This window comes from Orcinus orca, chromosome 19 (genome assembly GCF_937001465.1).
Source record: "Orcinus orca chromosome 19, mOrcOrc1.1, whole genome shotgun sequence".
Classification (NCBI taxonomy): Eukaryota; Metazoa; Chordata; class Mammalia; order Artiodactyla; family Delphinidae; genus Orcinus; species Orcinus orca.
The window spans coordinates 50,011,749-50,035,220 of NC_064577.1; the positions used below are offsets into that span (position 1 = coordinate 50,011,749).

The 23,472-nt window shown below is 36.4% G+C and overlaps 1 protein-coding gene across 6 annotated transcripts in view; it reads right to left on the reverse strand.

Moving 5' to 3' along the window:
• The window catches only part of INTS2 (integrator complex subunit 2), a 53,003-nt gene that overhangs the window by 6,325 nt on the left and 23,206 nt on the right, over positions 1–23,472 (reverse strand). For all 6 annotated transcript variants that reach the window (XM_033431628.2, XM_033431627.2, XM_004271737.4 and 3 more), the window contains exons 13-20: positions 22,821–22,955; positions 21,285–21,461; positions 19,798–19,906; positions 10,577–10,681; positions 8,240–8,404; positions 7,004–7,205; positions 4,109–4,234; positions 203–401 (exon numbers count right to left, since the gene is read on the reverse strand). In XM_033431628.2, coding sequence (XP_033287519.2) covers positions 203–401; positions 4,109–4,234; positions 7,004–7,205; positions 8,240–8,404; positions 10,577–10,681; positions 19,798–19,906; positions 21,285–21,461; positions 22,821–22,955 — 1,218 coding nt within the window. The remainder of the gene's footprint in view (positions 1–202; positions 402–4,108; positions 4,235–7,003; positions 7,206–8,239; positions 8,405–10,576; positions 10,682–19,797; positions 19,907–21,284; positions 21,462–22,820; positions 22,956–23,472) is intronic.

Sequence of the window (23,472 nt, forward strand, 5' to 3'; positions counted from 1 at the left end):
TCACTAAAATGGCTATTAAATAAAGCCATGAAGATTATTCCTGATTTTAGTAATTCAGAAGCAAAGGTAACACCATTATAATATACCTTCTGTAATAAAAGGAATGTATAATATGTCACCATTTTATGTAGAAGGCCATCTATTTAAATGATTATATTAACAGGAAAGCCCTTGGCCTTTTTGATTAATTTTACTTTATTACCTGAGCAGCCAGTAATGCATTTTTCAATTCCTCTCTGGTAACTTCTGGGCCATCAGTCTGTCCAACTAAACCTATTGTATTATTCTGTGAAAGCCTATCTTGCTCTGCTGTTTCCTTCAGATGAGCACTAAGGTAGGCTTTGGATGCCAGAAGATATCCATTCAACATATGTAGAGTAATATCCATCAGTGGGGGGCATCTAAACACAGAAAGAAGAAAAATATGTGAGAAAAATATAAATTTATAAATTAGTCAGAACATGGTCAATCAATTTGAATAATTAGAAAAACCTGAACAGTACCTGAAAACATTAAAAGAGTAGAAAGTTAACACTTTTCCCACCAAAATATTCATTCTCAAAAATGAAAGCTTAATATATATATAATTCTCTGTATTTCAAGACTGTATGAATAGTATTATCTATTTCATCTTATCAACTAAAATCAAATGTAATATATACCCTAGAAAAAAGGCATTCCTTTTTACAAAAAAATGGCACTACCATTAAATCTCTTAGATATGAGCCTGCAAGGCAGCTGTCCTCAAAGACAAATAGTCTAGGGACTTCCCTGGTGGTCCAGTGGTTAAGACTCCACTCTCCCAATGCAGGGGGCATGGGTTTCGATCCCTGGTCAGGGAACTAAGATCCCACATGCCCCATAGCACAGTCAAGACAAAACAAAACAAAACAAAAAATGAATAGAGTTATTCATTCCTCAAAAATTGTTATAAATTAAATTTAAATGAGATAATAGATGTAAGAATTAAATGTAAAAAAGGAAACCAAAACAGATAAATCAGTAACCACTAAAATATTAAAAGCCAAGCCCTTAGAAAAACCTGCCAATGCCACTTCCCAGCCCATCACAGACTGAGTATGTGTGCATAAACAGGCAGTACAGCTTTGGTTTTAACTATGAAACACTAGAAATGTCAATACTTTTTCTGAAATGTTCAAATTTTCTACAGTAAACATGCATGTATTAATAGTGGAAAAAAAGAAACATGTCAATGGTTAAATAAACCATGGCAATATTCCCAAAAATGAAGATAAGAATCACCTGGAGTATTTATTAAAAAAAAAATCCTAAACTCCACCAGACATTCTGGATCAGAGTTTGTAGAGGCCTGTATATATGGAATACTATGTAGCAGTTAAAACAATGAGATGGAACTATGCATACCAATATGGAAAACATGTTCAGAATGGTAAGTTTTTTTAAAAAAAGAACAAAATAGAGCCTACCAAAAACCACTTACGTTTTTTAACACCACCCAAAACAAAAAAGTAAATATTTGTTTATAAATTTGTAAATACATAGAAAATGAAGCTACATACACACCATTATGACAATAAAGTTTCCTCTGGAGATGGAACTGGGATTGGTCAATAGTTCAAAGAGGAACTTTGCTTTAAAAATGGCAGCAGGGTAGATACGAGAGAACAAGACTTTTCACTGTACACCTTTTCCTTGTTAATCTTCTTGTTTGTGCACTTATTAATGTACATAATGAAAACTTTCATGCACACATAAAAAAGGGAATATTATAATGAACCTCTAAGAACTCATCACCCAGCAGCAACAGTTATCGACACATCGCTAGTCTTATTTCACCCATACCCCACCATCCACTTTCCCACCATCACCACTGGTTAGTTCAAAGCAAATCCAAAATGTCATATCTTTTCATATTGTTTGACATTTTTAAAAACCACCTAAATGATCACTTAGAAAAAATCAAATTTTAAAAAATGAACAAAATTAAAGGCAAAACAATAGAACAATAAAAGAAAAAACTGCACTCTATATACAAAAAGCTGATATCCTTTATACGTAAAAAGCTCTTTAAATCAAAAAAGGTAAGCATTTTAATAGAAAACTAGGCTAAATGTAAAGAAGAAATACCAATAACCAATAAGTATATTAAAATATTCAATCTAAGAAAAATATAAATTAAAGTGGGAATCTATTTTTCACTTATCAAATTGGAAAAATTATATAAAACTGTATAGGAAAGTGTACAATATCAAACATCACTATAGGAATGTCAACAGGTTCAGCCATTCTGAGTGGCAGAATGAAAACATGAATCAAAGGACTTAAAAATGAGCATGTTCCTTTTGCCTCAATAATTCCATTTTTAGGGCTTCCCTGGTGGCGCAGTGGTTGGGGGTCCCCCTGCCGATGCAGGGGGCATGGGTTCGTGCCCCGGTCTGGGAGGATCCCACGTGCCGCGGAGCAGCTGGGCCCGTGAGCCATGGCCGCTGGGCCTGCGCGTCCGGAGCCTGTGCTCCGCGGTTGGGAGAGGCCACAACAGTGAGAGGCCCGCGTAAAAAGAAAAAAAACTAAAATAAAATTTAAAAAAAATTCCATTTTTAATAATCATTTCTAAGGAAATACTCAGTACACAATAGTTACCACAGCACTATCAATAATAACAAAAAATGGAAATAAAATATCCAACAATAGGGAACTGAATTAAGCATAGCATATCTATGTGGAATACTACGTAGCCAATTAACATAAGAAGATCTATTAACATGAGAAAAGGTTCACAAGTTGTTAAGTGAAAGATCTAGGCTACAAAAACATTTCATACATTATGATAGCATAATTTAACAGCCTCCTGAACAACGGCGGGTGATTTAGGTGAAAGGTTACCTACTTAAGTGGATTTTTAACACTGATAAATTGTTTTAGAAATGGCTCTTCTCTAGAAATGTTATTTACTGTTGTTTTCTTTTTATTAAATAGATACTTAATGTCATTTATACTGTTTATTCTTCTGGTTCCTCTTCCCTCCGAGACCTTGATTTCACCAAACCATATTTGGCTGATTCTGCAGATTTTGCCACTTCAAGAATTTCATCCCCAGGGTTAAAGGCAGATGAGTATATTACTGTATCCTAGTTAGTCTTCTTTACTCCAGTTTCTTTCCCCTCTGAACTATCTAGTGTGAACCTTCTCTTCGTAAGTTACCACCTAAATGACCTCTTCAGCCTAACATTCAAGGCCCTCCATAGCCTGACCTTAACCTAACATTCCAACTCTAAAGTGTGTTCTCAAAAACTAAGCCTTCCACTCAAGGCTTTTTCACTCTTGCTTTTACACTTCTGCTCACACTATTCTTTTTCTCACAATACCTTCTCTGACCTCTTACGCCCCATCATTACAGTATCTGTTCATCTAAACCCTATTTCTATACTTCAAAATACTACTCAAAGTCTCACTTCCTCCTGAAACTTTTAACACCATTCATTTACTGTACCATTCATCTGCATATGACCATATTATTTAACTTTTCAGGTATTTATCTTATTTCCCGATACAAGTGATAATCACTTTAAAGGCAGACCCCTCAACTTGTATATCTTTGTTACTATTTAGCTTAGCAACTAGAAATTCAAATATTAATGATGTGAATTAATTAATCCCACCTCTTGAGGTGAAGCTACTTCAAAGCAACTGATTAAGTTAAGCAATTAGCAAGGAAGTATAGACAAATGTGGAATCAATAAAGCTAACATCACAATTAAGGATTCCAAAAGGATCACAATTTTAATGCATGTAATGATTTCATAATAAACCGGTTTTTTTAAAGCTTTTTTCAACAATGCTATGAGAAATGGTATCATTTTTCACTATCTTGACTCTGAGAGAAAGAACACTATTGAGGGCTGCCAAAACCAAAGATGACATTTTGTTAAGGCTAGGTTTATTAATCACATATTAAACTGAAGTTCATGAATATAGACAACCAAAAAAAAACACAAAAACCTCACAGGTCATACTGCCAAGTTACCTGCAAGAACACGAAGATATAAGTTTAAACTGAATTTCTTCAATTTCCTTTGACTCTCCAAAGCATAACTCTATAGTAAAAATGAACTCAAATGACACATACCTGTACACCCTCTGATCACATCTTAGCACAATGAGAGGATCTATCATCAGATCATTCTGAGTATACTTTTGCTGTCGTACAAACTTTACTGATGGTTGAAGTGCATTAACTGTCATTACCCACAGCCTGATGAGAAAATAATCATATGTTCAAAAACAGCTATATCATAATTGAAACCTGTAGCCACCATCCAGTTCCTTTTATCTTAGAAAGATATAGTCAGGAAAAAAATTAGAGAACAGGTGTAAAATGAACTTGGAAAAATTAAAAACTATAGAAATCTAACCTATTATTATGTTTCTAAAACAAATGAAGATAAAACAATAAACAAAAGTAGTTTCAAAAATCTTCACAGTTGTAAGGGAATAATCATGGCATATAAAATCAGAATTTGAATTAAAACCTAAGTTATACCACTTGCTGTATGACTCTGTGTAAGTCATGGAACCTCTCTGAACTGTTTCCTCCTCTGTAAAATATGACTATAATACCTGTAAATGAAATGATATCCACCAAAGCACTTTGAAACTGTAACTGGCCCCATAAATTATTGTTCAACATTTATCATCACAGAATCTAAATATGAGATGCCACTTTGAGATTAAACATCAATAGACTATAAAAGTGGTTACTAACCTGACTACACATCAGAATTACTGAAGAATATGCCAATAGGTAGGGTATCTGACCTCTTACAGTGAAGCCCAGGAGTCCATCAACCCCACCTCACACACAGAGCTTGCCCACTCTTAAATGAGTGGATAGCCAACAATCATCAGACATTTAAAGAAAGTTTCTACTTTGAAAAAGATTAAAATATACAAACAGAAAGAAAGGAATGCCAAAGAAACAATATAGAGATGAGAAGAAAAAAAAATTCTTAAACCTATAATTAATTTCCTTAAAGGACAGAATATTTCGTATATGAAACAAGAATAGGAGGCATTTATAGATTCTCAGATAAGAAAGAGCTCTTAGAAATTAAGACTATAACAGAAATATTTTAAATTCAAAGGAAAGATCAGAAGATAACAGATGAAATATCCAGAAAATGTACATAAAAGAGAAATTTAAAAATAGAGGAGAAAGAAGGAGAAAATCAGAGTAAGTTCAAGAGGTTTAAAATCCAAATTGCAAAAAATTCCAGAAAACAGAGGGAAAGAAATTACTGAAGAAAAAAAAAAATACAAGAAACTGTCCTAGAAGTGAAGACATCAGATTAGTCCCCCGACAAAAAAAAAGGCCAACCAAGTGCCCAGCACCATGAATTAAAAAAGACCCAAACCAAAATGTATCATCATGAAATTTCAGAAACAATGAAAAAGAACCTAAAACCTTTCAGAGAAAAAACAATGGTCACATACAAAGGATTGGGAATTGGTATAAGATTAGATTACTCAAAAGTAATCAGGAAAGCTCTAATTACTTCAATAGAATAAAGCTTTCAAATTGCTAAGAGGAAAAGTAAGCTAGAATTCTACACCTAGCCTAATATCAATCACGTGAGGGGAAGAATAAAAACCTTTTCACATATGAAAGCCTCAAAAAAAAAAATATTTCCCAAACATCTTTCCCAGGAAGCAACTTGAGCGTTAGTTCCACTCACTTAAATAAGGAACTAAATCAAGAAAGACAAAAACATGGACTCAAACCAAGAGACAAAGCAATTCCAGATGGCTACTGTGAATGTCCCAGATTGAAACATAAGGGTGGAAAGATCTGAAAGGAAGGTTTCCAAGGAAAAATGTTACTAATATGTTACCTGATGTGTTAACAATTAATGTAAATTTCCACTCAATAATAGAGTTTGAGAGTGAATTGGTTATTGATACAAAGAAAACAAAAAACCTGAACAAATGTTAAAGAGGCAAACAACTCAGGGTGTGTATGTGGGGTATGAAGGAGGGCAGTTGTTTAAGAAAGAAATTGTAATCAAAGGATATCATATATATCAACATAAATAACACTTATGTAGTCATAATAATATGCACACTGAATATTTCTTTAACCAAAAATTCTGATATAACTGTTGGGAGAAATGGAGGAAGGGAGAATATATGGAAGAAGAGGGACTCACAGGGGAAGCAAGTAAGAGTGCTAAATCTTCATCTTGTATGAAGGATTTTGTAGGAAGTCAAAAGATAATTTCTAAATTGGAAAGTCAGGAAATCATAGTAATTATAAGCATATGATTGAGATACATGGTGGGACATAAATGCCAGAATTAAAAGATAAAGGAGCTAAGAATAATTGTCTCTGAGGATCAATAGTCTAAAATGGGAAGATGGGGGCTGACCTTATACACTATTTAACTTACGTGCATTTATTAATTTGATATAAGTAAAAATCAAACTTAAAAAGTATAAATATTCCCAGACCTACTGAATCAGAATCTCAGGTAAGTCCAGCCCAGTATTGTTTCTAGAGCAGACCAAGTGTTTTTGATGCAATCTATGGAACAGCAGAGACCCATTTGACTAAAGACAAATCCAGCGTTCCACTGTGATTTAATTGGCATGGGTTACAACTTGGGGATCAGGAGTTTTAAAAGCTCTCCAGGTGATTTTAATGTACAGCAAAATTTGGAGCCACTGCAATGATGCAAGACACAATGGTAATCTAAATCACAATTAGCCACAAATGACTCTACATGAGAACTCCCTTTTAAAGAACTTTCCCAAGTTGGAAATACTTCAAGGTTTCTCTCTGTTTCTTAAGATAGAGTTTATTCTTTTCCTTAAAGTTATAACAACTCTTTTAATTAGTGGTCTTCAGAAAGGATTTATATTGTCAAAAAGTTTTTTTTAACAATTTTTTCAACATTTAAGTTTAAGTTATTGTATACAATCACTGCTATACACTTATCTATTACATGTAACAATACACTGAAATTACCTTCTAGGCATCACAGTACTAAGAACCATCCATAGTTTATTGACCGTTTGAAGAATTCGCCTCGGAACCCCTGAATTCAACAGCTGATTCATATTGGATGTTAATACTTCTGCATATGGTATAAGTTCACTGGCAGAGAGTAGAGTCAAGTGTTCTAGAATCTGCATCACTTGTGTGTGACTTACTGGGACAGCTGAAAATGCTAAAAGGAAAACTTTATAGTCATAATCTAAATACTATACAGCTTACCAAATAGGAAGTAACATTGCTCTATCAAACTATAGGCGAAAGAAATCAAGAAAGCAATATTGCTTTAAAAAAAGTAAAACTTTCCATTCTAGTCATAGTTGTGGGTATACTTAAAATTAGGCCCTTAAGAAAAATTCATGTTAAGGTGCAGTTATTTCGTAAAGAACAAAAAATACCTCATTTTAAAAATCACATTAGTGAGAGTGACCCAAAGACAACAATTCACACTGATTTAAAAAATTGACTGGAACATGAAAATATACCGAACTATTGCTCTTGGTATTAACATTCATTTGAAAAATTCAAACTTCTTGACACCTTCCTTCGGGTAGCCCTTTATGGGCTGTAAGCAACTGTTAGTAAAAAATAGCTAGAACCGTCCTCCTTCAATAGAATAGTCACTAACCACTTCTGGCTACTGAGCACTTGAAATGCAGCTAGTCCAAAATGAGATGTGCTGTAAGTATAAAATCCATGGACTCAGTATGAAAAAATAATAAAATATCTAACAGTCTTTTTATACTGATTATGTGATGAAATCATAATATATTAGATATACTGGGTTATACAAAATAGTTATTTAAGTTTGCCTTTTTTTAACTTTTTTAATGTGGCAATATATAGAAAGTTTAAAATTGTATGTGTGGCTCACATCATATTTCTATTTTAAAGTGCTGATCTAGCTTATTATCCATTAACAGCAGATACATTGCTCTATTCCACAGTACGTATTTCTGACCAGTTTTAGGACTTTCCTAAAACCACATGACCTGTTTAGTGATATAACGTAGAACCTATGAGGAAACAGATGCAAGCATGTCAGAAAAAAATGGTAAAAAATCCTTTAACTCAAAGAGAATTACTTTAAATATATTCACCAAAACCCTCTTATATCTCCAGGAAAATTCTGCATGATTTTAAGATTTCCACAGGCCTAACACCTCTGTGTACTACTAAAGGGGTAAAAGGCATACCAATTTATTATACCTTCTTGAAGTTGTTTAGGAGAGTGGTTTTTGGCATTACTAGTCAGGAGCATTCTTCTTAACAGGGCATCAGTCCCTGTGATTTCTTCTTCACAGATCCAATCATCCACAATGCATAAATGTGGGTAGTTAGTTGCAAGGAGACGAAGTAAAGCAGAATGCAAACCTTGAAAATTTAAAAGAAGTCAATTGGATTCTTTATTCTTAAACATCAAAATCTTCTCTCTCTTCTTTCCCCTCTCTCTTCTCCCGTTCATGTACAGCAAGCCAAAGGCATCTGCCCTTCTTATGCATGCATACTACAGCTTAAGAACTTCTGTTCAATAGTTCAGCCAGGGAATCTGCTTAAAGATCGCCAAGTGAATTGATACACAGGAAGCTGGAAGCCACTACTTTTGTCAAAAGTTCTCAAGCTTTCTTCCACCCTATCCCAGCATAAAAGTCTCCCATCAGGAAAATTAGTTTGACATAGCAGTAGTTCAAGAGTTGAGTGGGGAGGAGAAAAAGAGAAGGGAAAAGAATGTTCATTTCAGGGAGATCATATATGGTTTGAAAAAGGCCTCACTCAGAAATTCTGATAGGCTTGGTAATTCCCTGGCGGTCCAGTAGTTAGGATGCCGCACTTCCACTGCAGGGGGCACGGGTTTGATCCCTGGTTGGGGAACTAGGCTCCCGCATGCTGAGCGGCACAGCCAAAACATAAATAAATAAAAATTTTAAAAGATTTTAAAAGAAGAAATTCTGATAGGCTTCTATAGGAGAACATGTCCTCTCCTCCAACCCAGTTGAGAATCATTGCTACAGATGAGTAAAATTAAAGTTGCCCAACTTGAGTACCTAAATTTACACTTTATGTGCATTTCCTCATTTCACCCTGACATTCCTACAAGGTAAGCAATATTGTCTCCATTCTACTATGAAGAAACAGGCTGAAAGATATTTATTAATGTTCCCAAAGTCACACAGCTGTCACCCAACCCAAGCAGTACTGACGATACCCACAAGAGGGTGCATTTGTCTTCTTTTAAGAAGGGTTAAGGAAGCTCAAAAGGATCGGGAAACCTTCCTTTGACTAAATCTAAGTCTTGTTTCTAATCTTTTGCTTACAGCAGTTAGACTACTCATTATTATTATTGTGTAATATTAATAATGAGAAAAATAAATGATGATACTGTAAAAATGCCTATTTAGACATATGAAGCGTCACTATGTTATTTACCTAATAAATGCTGCTGCTACTAAACAATTATCATCATCTCCAAAGTTGCAAGAGTTAGCAGTAAGAGTATCAGTAGTAATAAAAGTACGTTAGATCCAATCACCCCCTTATTATGCAACTTAGATCAAATCAAACCACTGCTTAGTCCCAAGAGGGTTAAGTATCTGTTTCCTTTGTCATAGAAACTGCTTAAAATAAATGCTTCTGTTTGAAAAGGCACTATAACAATCAAAAGTGGTATTAAATTTAATGCACAAGTACATGTGTAGTCAAGACTTTCCCAAACAGTCACAAAAATGACTGCTTACAATAGTGCAAATTAATCTACACTTCGTAATCTCTTCAGTAAAACATGTTAGTTGCCAAAAGCTGCCAAATATAACATCATTTCTCTAGAAAGAGATAATGCAAAGATATAAAAAATAAATGCAGACATCTGGCTAAAGATGACGAAAGCAAGCTCCCGTTCATCCTGGAAACCAACCGTAACAAAGACAGACAAAGAAAATCCCCAACTTCAAAAAAACAAACCAAAAAGAAAAAAACACAACCCACACATTCAAACATTATAAAAAGGTGTTAATTTAAGAAAAAATTTGAATTTCAAAAAATAGTACTATATTTCTATTTGACAGTTTTACAGTAAACATATTATAGTAATTCCACACTAAGGAATGTTATGGAGCAATTAAAAACAATAAGGTAGATCTAGATGAAGTGACATGATAAGATTTCCAAGACTCAAAGAGAAAAAAGCAAATCTCAGAAGAGATGGGTATAATACCATTTAAAGCTTAAAAAAATAATTTTTTACTTGTGTATCTATTAGCTTCAACCATATGAAACTGCATTTTTGGAGGTCAAAAATAGTTGAATACCTGTAATTTCATATGATTCACCCTATAGAAAGGAATATCTGAAATTACACACCAAAATGAAACTAGGGCCTTGGGGGTGAGGAGCGGTTTGCAGGGAGTAAGACAGCAAGGGAGGTAAAGAGGAATTTCACTCTTGAATTGGGCTTTAAACATTGAGCACCTATTACACTTTATAACATCATAAACGGTAGGTACTTTTAAACAATAAACGTTAGCAGTAAAAAGCAAATAAAAGAAATACCTCCCAACTCCTGCTGCAGTCCTTGAGCCTGTCGAATAAGAAATTTGATGGGAATCTGATCCATTAAAGAAGACGAATATGATTTGGGCTTTCTTTGCATGGCAGCTGTCAGTCAAAGATTAAAAAATGTTAAGATACAGTGTCAGTAACAGTAGAAATTTTAACCTTCAACACAAATGGGAACAAACACAATGTCAAATTACTTTTAATTCACTTAATCTGTGAATATAGTTCATAAAACATGAAGAATCACTACCACAATAATGAATACACAGGACAAGCAAGAACATACTTAAGGGCAATATCTCGGAAAATGCCCCGAAACTGAAACTAGGGGGAAGAAAAATCATGAGTGAGAGAAGCCACCTGCAGAAGTGCCCTGCACTAGAAAACAACAACAAAAAAAACACCGAAACCTGAGAAGTCAGTCAAGACTCTCCCAAATCTAGTTAGGAAGACCAAATGCAGTCATGCCAGCATGGCTTAAAGCTTCATGATGCCAACAGCCTTAAATTAATCATATTATGTATTAGTGGTGACTCGTTTTGATGAAAGTTGGGAAATATGAATGACTTCCTTCTCTCACAACTTCTACCTTCAACTAACAAGTACATGCTTTTTTTTTTTTTTAAACAAATCCATCTTAATTTCTGTTCTTTTTCTGCTATCCTAAATCAGTGCCTACTCATCATTTATTTAAATAACTATTACGGCTCAATTTCCCAGACTCCAATTTCTCTGGTCTTTGATCCATCCTTCACACTGCTGCCCTAGTCCTCTTATTTAAATTGAGATTTGGCCAAATCACATGTCTCTGGCTCCATGCTCAGAAACCTTCCATGGATTCCCAGATCCCACAGAGTAAAGGTCCTTGCAAATCAACGCTATCTTTCTTTGTCTTATCTCCACCATATGCTATATGCCTGACACCCTCATCTCATTCCAAGGCACTTTGCTTGTACACAACAAAACTATATGAGCATCTCAACCAGGGTGTCCATAGTTTGAAAAAGCATTTCCAATATACTTTTTCTTTTCCAAATACAAACCACACAGTGTAAAGCTCAACAAATTTTTATTGAAGATAAGAAGCATATGAGTGCAAGTGTTAGAATAAAGGTTGAGAATCATTGCCTAAACAGACCATATACCTCTAGGTTAGATATAATCCCCCTTGTAAATTAATAAATTAGCATCCCAGTTTTCCACACAAATCTTTTATGAACTGAGTAAGAATGTATCTCATAGCACAGTTGAAAAAAAACATAGGGCTTCCCTGGTGGCACAGTGGTTGAGAGTCCGCCTGCCAATGCAGGGGACATGGGTTTGTGCCCGGGTCTGGGAGGATCCCACATGCCGCGGAGCGGCTGGGCCCGCGGGCCATGGCCGCTGAGCCTGCACGTCCGGAGCCTCCGCAACGGGAGAGGCCACAGCAGTGAGAGGCCCGCGTACTGCAAAAAAATTAAAAATAAAAATAAATAAATAAAACATAGCTTCCAGTGACAGTCAAATTCTGGTCCCAACACCATCCAGATTGAAAAGGAAGAAGTAAAACTGTCACCATTTGCAGATATGGTATTATACAGAAAACCTTACAGACTCTATCAAAAAACTGTTAGAACTAAAAAAAAAAAAAAAAAAAAAAAAGGTGGTAAAAGCAACAAGTATTTCGGCCCACTTAAGTGACTCTCATGCAAACGCTGAGGTGAATACTTGGGACCTCTACAGTAAGATGAGGGAGCTAGCATTTAAGGAGCACCTTAGGGTACATGGCTTTGTGCCAGAACCAAATAATTTCCTAAAGAGTAAAGTAGAGTTGGTTGGTAAATGAGTGGCTGAGGAGGCTTTTCTGGATGTCAAAGTTCCATAAAGGTAACAAGAATAAAAAAAAAAGAAAGAAAAAACCTGTTAAAATTAATAAACAAATTCAGTAAAGTTGCAAGATATAAAATCAATACACAAAAATCTGTTGTGTTTCTAATACACCAATAACAAACAATCAGAAAGAGAAATTAAGAAATCAACCCCATTTGGGGATATATATATATATATATATATATATATACATATATATATGTATATATATATATATATATATATACGTATAGCTGATTCACTTTGTTATAGAGCAGAAACTAACACACCACTGTAAAGCAATTATACTCCAATACAGATGTTAAAAAAAAAAAAAAGAAATCAACCCCATTTACAACTGCATCAAAAAGAATAAAACACCTATGAATAAATGTAATCAAGGAGGTGAAAGACCTATATATTGAAAACTACAAGACATTAATGAAAGAAATTGAAGATAAAAATACATGAAAAAAGATGAAACTAGACCACTATCTTACACCACACACAAAAATGAACTCAAAATGGATTAAAGACTTGAACCTAAGACCGGAAACCATATAACTCTCAGAAGAAAACACAGGTGCTAAGCTCCCGGACACAGGTCTTGGCTGATTTTTTTGAATCTGACACCAAAAGCAAAACCAACAAAAGCAAAATAAACAAGTGGGACTACTGCAAACTATAAAGCTTCAGAACAGCAAAGGAAACCATCAATAAAATGAAAAGGCAACCTACTAAACGGGAGAAAATATTTGCAAATCATATATCTGATATGGGGCTAATATGCAAAATATATTTAATAACTCAAGAGCAAAAAATCAAACAATCCAATTTAAAAATGGGCAGAAGGGGACTTCCCTGGTGGCACAGTGGTTAAGAATCCGCCTGCCAATGCAGGGGACACAGCTTGATCCCTGGTCTGGGAAGATCCCACATGCTGCGGAGCAGCAAACCCCATGCGCCACAACTACTGAGCCTGCGCTCTAGTGCCCGCAAGCCACAACTACTGAGCCTGCCTGCCACAACTACTGAAGCCTGCACACCTAGAGCCCATGCTCTGCAACAAGAGAAGCCACCACAATGAGAAGCACATGCACTGCAAAGAAGAGTAGCCCCCGCTCACTGCAACTAGAGAAAGCCCACACACAGCAATGAAGACACAATGCAGCCAAAAATAAATAATAAATTAAAAATAAATAAATTTTTAATAAATGGGCAGAAGATCTGAATAGACATTTTCCCAAAGAAGACATACAGAGGTACAACAGGTACATGAAAAGATGCTCAACGTCACTAATCATCGGGGAAATGGAAATCAAAACCACAATAAGCTATCACCTCATACCTGTTGGAAGGAGTATTATCAAAAAGACAATAAACAAGTGTTGATGAAGATAAGGACAAAAGGAAACACTTGTGCACTATTGGTAGGAATGTAAATTGGTGCAGCCACTATAAAAAACAGTATGGAAGGACTTCCCTGGTGGTGTAGTGGTTAAAAATCCACCTGCCAATGCAGGGGACATGGGCTCAATTCCTGGTCTGGGAAGATCCCACATGCTGTGGCACAACTAAGTCCATGAGCCACAACTACTGAAGCCCGCGCATCCTAAAGCCCACACACCACAACTACTGAGCCCACACGCCACAACTACTGAAGCCCACGTGCTCTAGGGCCCATGTGCCGCAACTACTGAGCCTGCATGCCACAACTACTAAAGCCCATACGCCTACAGCCCGTGCTCCACAACAAGAGAAGCCACCACAATGAGAAGCCCGCACACCGCAACGAAGAGTAGCCCCTGCTTGCAGTAACTAGAGAAAGCCCATACACAGCAATGAAGAGCCAACCCAGCCAAAAACAAATAAATAAAAAATAAATTAATTAAAAGAAAGAAAACAGTATGAGGTTACTCGAAAAATTAAAAATAGAACTACCATATGATCCAGCAATTTCTCATCTAGGTATTTATCTGAAGAAAATGAAAACACTAACTTGAATAGATTATATATACCCACATGTTCACTGCCACATTATTTACAATAGCCAAGATATAGAAACAATCTAAGTGTCCATCAATGGATGAATGGATAAAGAAAATATGAGATACATACACATACACACACACACACACACACACATATACATACAATGGAACGTTATTCAGCCATAAAAAAGAATGAAACTTTGCCATTTGTGACAACATGGGTGGAACTGGAGGGCATAATGCTAAGCAAAATAAGTCAGACAGAGAAAGACAAATACCATATGACCTCTTTTATATGTGGAATCATAAAAAAACAAAAACAAAAAAACCTTCAAAGATACAGAGAAATAATTGGTGGCTGCCAGAGGAGCAGGGGATGAGGGGTAAAAGAAATAGGGGAAGAGCGTCAAAAGGTAAAAAAGAGAAAAAAGAAAAGAAAGAAAAAGAAATTCAATACTAAAAACCAATTTGAAACCACAGCTCTGTGGCCCATCTTGATGGATATAAAATAATATTACTGTTTGTACAAAATAACATTAAAGAGGAAAAATGGAATATAAAATGGTATTAAGATAGATAGATTGATTATAACTAGGCAAAATGCTAATATACACTAGTAAAGATAGATTATTTTGAATAATAAAAACGGATTAATATTAAATATATATAAGTTCCAGTGATGGTCAAATCCTGGTTCCAACCCTTACAACTAAGGGAAGTCACTTAACTTCCCTGTGCCTCAGTGTTCTCACCTGTTATATAAAGACAACAACAGTACCTATCTCACAGAATTGTTGTGAGGGTTTACATGAGTTAACAGGTGTAAAGAGCTTCAAGTAGTGTTTGGCACATAACAAGAACGCAAATGTTAGCCAGTATTATTAAGATCTAGAGTCCCCAAGATCAACTTAGGGTAAAGTATCAACATTTAAGTTTCTGGACCTATGAAACTGAAGACAAAATCCTGTTCACATCTTAATAATTCCATCAAAGAACTAGCAGCCCATGAAGCCCTACCTAAAGCAATTATTTCTCTTTAACATCTCTGTGAAATACAACATCAAGGATACTTAATCTTCCAGTAAAAGACTAAACTATAATTATGAAAGGCCTATGGGAAGATCATTGGTTTTATATATTCAACATGAGCAATCACACTTCCAATTTTCTTCCAACGTGTCGCTTTCAAAGATTCAAATCTGGGGCTTCCCTGGTGGCGCAGTGGTTGAGAGTCCGCCTGCCAATGCAGGGGACACGGGTTCGTGTCCCGGTCTGGGAAGATCCCACATGCCGCGGAGTGGCTGGGCCCGTGAGCCATGGCCGCTGAGCCTGCGCGTCCGGAGCCTGTGCTCCGCAACAGGAGAGGCCACAACAGTGAGAGGCCCCCGTACCGCAAAAAAATAAATAAATAAGTAAAAAATTAAAAGGGTAGATTAAAAACATATGATTCCAACTTTGTGAAAGTTATCATATGTGCAAAGACTAAAGGGTTTTCTAGCAAAATTCTATGGTGATTACCTCTGGGCAGCAGAATTATGGGTGGTTTTACTTTGGTCTTTGTACATTTTTCACTTCCTCAATTTCCTCCAGTAAACACACTTTTAATAAATGTTTTTATTTTAAAAGCCAGTTCTTTTGCATTAAGATATGAAAGCAATCAGGTAAATAAGTTTAAAATTCTTATACGGTTACTCTACACTACAATCATTTAACTCTTAGAACCTTTTTTGGTCAAACTTGATTTTACAGCACTGAAACTTCAAGCTGCCAAGAAAAAACATCTGCCAGTGTTTGCTTAAAGGTTTTTGCATTTTGATAGAGGCAGTTAGAGTTAACTTTCTTCTAGGAAGAAAATAATTAACTATCGGGTGCAAAGAAAAACTTCAAGTTCAGGAATTCAGAGGCAGTAAACATTACAGTTTCCCAAATACCACAGTATGTGTCTTGTTCTGCTGCTGACAAAGGAGGAAACTTCACACGAAACGGGACAGAAGCAGAAAAGGCAGCCAGACCCTGTTTTTAAATGAAGTTAAGCTTGAGGGAGAGAGTTAAGCAAGTAATACTTTTAGCTACTTAGGAGTGAGACTGTGTTTAGGATCCCACTGGCTGCTTTAAGAGCAGATAAACAGTTTCTCATATGTTCAATATTCATTAGTATTGTTTTTACTTCAAAAGCATGTAAAAACAAACTTTTACCTAGTAATAAAGTCTTCAGATATAATAAATAGGAAACACTTTTAAGTATAAAAACTGGAAATATAATGGTAATGCTCATATTTTAATTGGATATTAGTACACAGGGATTTATTGTATTATTATTTCTTACACATATTCTTTTGGATCAATACACTATTTAACTAAAATTAATATATACACATGTATTATAAATATTTTAAAACAAATCAAAAATATGCATATGTGAAAAAATATGTACATATACAAACCCATTTTTTAATGACTATGATATTCTAATACTTGGCTCTATCTCAAGTGTCAGAATTCCATATTTGAGCTTCTACAGCTACCTGGTGGCTGCTAATAATGTTTAATATAAAGGCCAAAACCACAGACCAGTTAACAAGCTACTGAAACTACAACACAACTTCACAGGTAGGAATAAATTTGAGGAAGAATACTTATCTTTTTTGGCTGTGGAAAAGCAAAATTCTCTCATGTTGTGACATATTCTCCAATTATTTATTCCCTGTGGAGATAAGAAACTAGACTAGAAAAAAATCTCCTGAACTATGGGAAAAAATTCTCCAAGGAAAGGTTGATCCCTCCATCTGTCTTCTACATCCCATCTCCTCTCACTTATCAAGGACATCCCTCCAGGAATTCTCTCATCAGCCTTCCCTCTCTACTAGATTACTCCCAACAGAATACAAACATTCTCTTAGCTCTTTCACCTTAAAAAGAAAAAAAAAAAGTCCTCTCCTGACCTCATTTTCCTCTCCAATTATCACATTCATTTCTCTCCTTCTCTTTACAGTTCCTCAAAAGAACTGTCTGTACGCACTGCCTCCAGTATATCTCCTCTAATTTTCTTTTGAATCCACTACAATCAGGCTTTCATCCTAAAAACAAGTGTTCACTTTACTAATAAAACTGTAAAGGTCAAAGGACCTCCAGCAAGCTATATGCGGTCATCAGCTGAGTCCTAACCTTACTTGATCCATCAACATCATTTTACACAGGTGATCTCTCTCTCCTCTTTGAAACATTCTTTCCTTGGCATCCAGGACAACACATCCTCCTGAGTCTCCTCCTACACCTTCCCGTTTGGTAATCTTACTTAATGTCATGATTTTAAATACCATATATATGCTGAAGAATCTCAAAGCTTCAGTGCTGGTATCTCCCCTAAATTCTAGGCCAGTATTTACAACTGTTTCCATAACATCCCCACTTGAAAGTCTATCAGACATCTCAAACTCCATACATCCAAAACGAGCTCCTGATCCCCCACATACCTGCTCATTTATTTCAGTCCATAGCCATTTTATAGGTTAGGCCAAAAGCCTCCACATCAACCTTGGCTCCTGTCTCTCAAACCTCATGAATCCATCAGCAAAACCTCTCAGCTCTACCCTCAAAATACATATACAGGGACTTCCCTGGTGGTGCAATGGTTAAGAATCTGCCTGCCAATGCAGGGGACACGGTTCGATCCCTGGTCCAGGAAGATCCCACATGCCACAGAGCAACTAAGCCCCTGCACCATTACTGAGCCTGCGATCTAGAGCCCACGAACCACAACTACTGAGCCCACATGCCACAACTACTGAACCCCACGTGCCTAGAGCCCATGCTCCACAACAAGAGAAGCCACCGCAATGAGAAGCCAGTGCACCACAACGAAGAGTAGTCCCCTCTCGCCACAACTAGAGAAAAGCCTGCGCGCAGTAATGAAGACCCAGCGCAGCCAAAAAAGAAAAAAATACATATACACTGCTACCAGTCCAGACCACCACCATCTCTTGCCTAGAATCTTAGAAAAACCTAACAACTTTCCTCTAATCTCCCAGTTCCTTTTCCAAGACTCAATCCAGGCTGGGTTGTACTCCTAACCTAAAATCCTTAACTTTCCAATTAAGATCCACCAGACTATTGCATAAAGAACAGCAGCTTCACACGAACCAGGGTTGAACTGAGCATGTCATTGGGGACTGGGATACATAATCTTTAAAGGTCCTTCCAGTCCAAAAAATTCTGAGTGACCTGTTAATTCTGCATGGCATATACACAAAAGTTGGCTACACTAGTCTCTGTACTTTTCTGTATTAAGATTTTTTTTGCTAGACATTAATTTAAACAAAAACTAAGGGTGTATCTTAGTCCCCTGCTACAGTATTAATGGTCTGAGTTCTCCCCAGAATACCTCCTCGTAACTCATTCCCCTACTATCCATTAAATCACAAGTGTCATATTCCTTAACAGAATTCATTACATGTGGATAAAAGTGGGAGCCCCCTAATGCTTATTATTAGCCCATCTTGTCCCCGATATGACAAAGACTATAATTACAGTTGTGGTATATCATCTGTACAACCCTGACACCTGTAGTCAGAAAAGAAAGCAGCTGAGAAATGCACAGAATACTTAAAACACAATACTTCAGAAAAATAAAAGAAACTGGTCTGCCACACACTGAAGAGTAACTTTAATTTATAACTTTCAAAAAGTAAAACCACTCAGCTATGACAAATTACCTCCCTTAAAAGAATTCTCCCTGCATTATATGCCTACGACTTTTTAATGACACTCTTTGTGTTTCAAATATGGAACTAAATATATTTAACAAGCCTAAAATACAGGTGAATATTCTTTTTCAAATAGAGGAAAACGTACTACTTTATACTGATATCATTTATGCTAAATCTAACCTTCTGATATTATATGAAATAGCTAAGTCTGAAAGCCTAGTTCAGTGATAATTTAAATGTCAAAGGAAAACCTACTACTAGTTTTTTCTACTGCTTTGATTAGATTGTTACTCTTCACACTAATGGAAGGAAGAATAGGGCACAGATTGAAATCAAGTAAAAATATTTCAGTTGCAGTTCCTTTAGGTTTATCTCTTAATTTACATTTAGTTAGTAAGGTCACTAAAATTGTTAAAATACAAACAATTCAGTTATCCATTAATTCAGCCTGCTAAAAGCAGCACTGAGCCTTAAGAGGTGGTTATATGCCCACACATACATGTATTTATGCATCAGAGTACACAATGCCTCCATTGCAAAGACTGTAGAATGATGCTGGAGCTTGTTAGAATATTTGACCTTATTTTCTCATACAGCAGCCTAGAGAGTAACAAAATATAAGCAAATAAGATGAACTATCACTAGAAACATTCGCCTATGCACAACTTACCTAAAGTCTTTGTGTTTGCTAGGAGAGCTTCTTCGTAAGACAGTGTATAATAAAGCACCAAAAGCTGTGCTGTGATACTGAAACGTTGATTAAGGCGGATGTTGTCACCCTGGAGGTAATATTATAAATACTTTAAAATACTGTTAAATTTCATGAGTGCTTTTTGATAGCAAAAGCATTCAAAATAGATTATTCAGTGTTGCTGCTCCCAAGCTCGAACAAGTTGGGAGAAGTGTTGCTGTGTTCGCATTAAACTCAAAGAGACAACTTGAAGTCTAAGTTAAATTTGAGATGGCTTGGGAGATGAAAAGCAACATGCTTAACAGTTTTTAAGATAGGAAGGGGCTTCCCTGGTGATGCGGTAGTTAAGAATCCACCTGCCAATGCAGGGGACATGGGTTCGAACCCTGGTCCAGGACGATCCTACATGCCGTGGAGCAACTAAGCCCGTGCACCACAACTACTGAGCCCACGTGTCACAACTACTGAGCCCGCGCACCCTAGAGCCCGTGCTCAGCAACAAGAGAAGCCACCGCAATGAGAAGCCCATGCACCGCAACAAAGAGTAGCCCCCGCTCACTGCAACTAGAGAAAGCCCACGTGCAGCAACAAAGACCCAACGCAGCCAAAAATAAATAAAATTTTTAAAAAGTTACTGTTTTTTTAAAAAAAAAGAAGATAGGGCTTCCCTGGTGGCACAGTGGTTGAGAGTCCGCCTGCCGATGCAAGGGACACAGGTTCGTGCCCCGGTCCGGGAAGATCCCACATGCCGCGGAGCAGCTGGGCCCATGAGCCATGGCCGCTGCGCCTGCACGTCCAGAGACTGTGCTCCGCAACAGGAGAGGCCACAATAGTGAGAGGCCCACGTACCACAAAAAGAAGAAGATAGGGAAAAAAAGGCAACAGCAGCCCCATCAGGCTGCTTCTCAAAAAGCTTTACAGGAGTCTCAAGTATTACCTGAAATTACCACAAAGAAAATAATTCCTAAAAATGATATTGGACAGTTAAGTATATTTGGAGAAAAAAGATTTTCTTCAAGTTTCCCATTAATAGTCTAGGTAGATCTCAGATCCCCAGGAAACTAAATAAAGCTGGTTGAATGTGTGGAAATGTCATGTAGTCCGTTGGTAAACACACAACTTCCACAGCACTCCTTAAGCTTTAAAATGGAGCTCCTGGGACTTCCCTGGAGGTCCAGTTGTTAAGACTCCATACTCCCAATGCAAGGGGCACAGCGCGGCCAAAAAAAAACAAAAGGAAAATGGAGCTCTTGAAAGAATTCCTCAAAAAGTGCCTATTCAACAAACTACTTGGAACTAATACCATTCTTTTAATATTTATAAGTAATCTAAAAAGACTGAATACCATCTTAAATTCAGAACCACCTAGAAGTTGTTCTCCTCTAATAATCAGGGAAAAAACATGGAGTCAGTCCAAAGAATAAAAGAAAAATAAGCTAATAAATGTAGAAAAGCCACTATTTTACCCCAATGACTCCTTGGAAAATATTGAGTATCTCCTGTTCTGTGACTGGCTGATTTGTGGCTTCTGGATTAGATTTAGATGCAGGAGTAAGTATAGAATTTATGTACACGTCAATCAGAGGAAGCAGTTGAGGATGGAGTGGAGTGGAGGTTTCACAGAGCTGTCTATAAATCCAGTCCTAAAAAAGAAGGTTGCAGGCACCAAATCAATTATGGCAATAAGAAAAGGCAAGCAAAATTTTAAAAGCACATATAATTTTACATTATTTATGAATCAGTGAAACTATTAACTTTTAGCAGTTATTAATTATCCAGTTTCACAGTTGTCTTTGATTTAAAAACAGGAAATACTTTTATACCCTAAAGTTGAGAATACCGTGAAGTGGAAGATAAATCTAAAATGATGAGTTTTGAGTTTGGACTTCGGGTTTTTAATCTATTAGTTTTCAAGTAGTGGGAAAAACACTGTTAAGTCCCTTCTATATCAGTATTTAGAGCACCATATGTGTTGTTGTAGAAGACCCCACAACAGAAAGAAATTTAGCGAGAGGGACAGCTCTTCACAACAAACCCTCAGACAGATTAAGAAAGTGACTCTGACAACCACTTATGGGAGATTAACTATCTACACAAATAGAGGCCAAGAAGATACGCTGGGTGTGCATTTGGACTCTTAATTCTTATCTATTATATTGCTAAAAATATAAAGAAGCAGACGATACAATCAAGATGGAAAATAACTTCACTAAATCATGATAACAAGGATAATTAAACGTGATATATCAATGTATATATTGTTCATGGTTCTTTATAAATAAAATTGCCTCTTAGAAATGGTCCAAACAGAGTTCTTTTACCTCCTGGGGTTCAGCCTTTTCTTTAGAGGACCTTTTAACCGTTTGGTATAGCCAACTACATAACAAATTGAAAACATATCAAAAATATGTTCAAGTTAGATGTTAGATATCCTTATGACAAATGTACAAATACTGGTCATGGCTAACCAGCAACTTTCTCAGTTTGGTGAACAAAACCAAGTACAGAAAACGGCAATTTTTACTAAGGTTTAATGAAATAGCTAAACGATATTACTGAGAATTTAAAAGGTACTAGTGTACATTTTGTAAATAACTGAACAGTTATACTGTTTTAAAAATCTGAAATTGGGCTTCCCTGGTGGCGCAGTGGTTGAGAGTCCACCTGCCGATGCAGGGGACCACGGGTTCGTGCCCCGGTCCGGAAAGATCCCACATGCCACGGAGCGGCTGGGCCCGTGAGCCATGGCCGCTGAGCCTGCGCGTCTGGAGCCTGTGCTCCGCAATGGGAGAGGCCACAACAGTGAGAGGCCCACGTACCGCAAAAAAAAATTTTTTTTAAAAATCTGAAATTGAGAGCCTAATTACTATAACTATATAAACGACTAGTAACTAGACACACTTCACACACGAAACCCACAGCAAAGGTCTACAAACTGAAACGGAACTGGGAAGAAAGCACTAACTTAGGTTGTAGCTTGAAATATAAATGTAAGGTCATACTTTTATTGATACTTTGTGCTTTGTAAAGGAACGACTCCTCAGAAGCTGGTAAATACAATGAATAGGCAAAAATCCAGTAATGTTGGCACTCAGGTTGCTGGTGACAGGGACACGAACTGCATGAGCTGTGACAACCTAAAAGGGAAAAATAGTATTAATACATATGACAGAACCAAATATAAAATTATTCTGAAAGAGGGAGGATTAGCCAGGTAGACTGTCAAAACTTAATACAAATGTGGTCCTCAGGAAGGAATGATAAAAACCAATTATTACGTGATTTAATTATTTTTGAGTGATGAGGTAGCATCATACAAATATTTAGGTATTTGTAAAGTTCTCTACATTTTAAAAGTTGCTTCTGAACACAGATATGTTGATGGGGGTTAGAGTAAGGTTAAAAAATATATAAAATTTGGAATCATAAAATCTGGGCTCAATGACTTTAGCTAAGTCATTTTATCTTCTGAGTCTATTTTCACATCTACAAAACAAGACAATATTGTCTTACTTGCTTCAAAAGGTTTTTGCGAGAGGGAAATAAATTTCTTTGGAAAAATATATGTGACTTATAAAGTATCACATAAATATAAACAGGAATTTTTATTGTTATTCTCACTGTGTCATGCACAGACCACTAATTGTCTTTCAG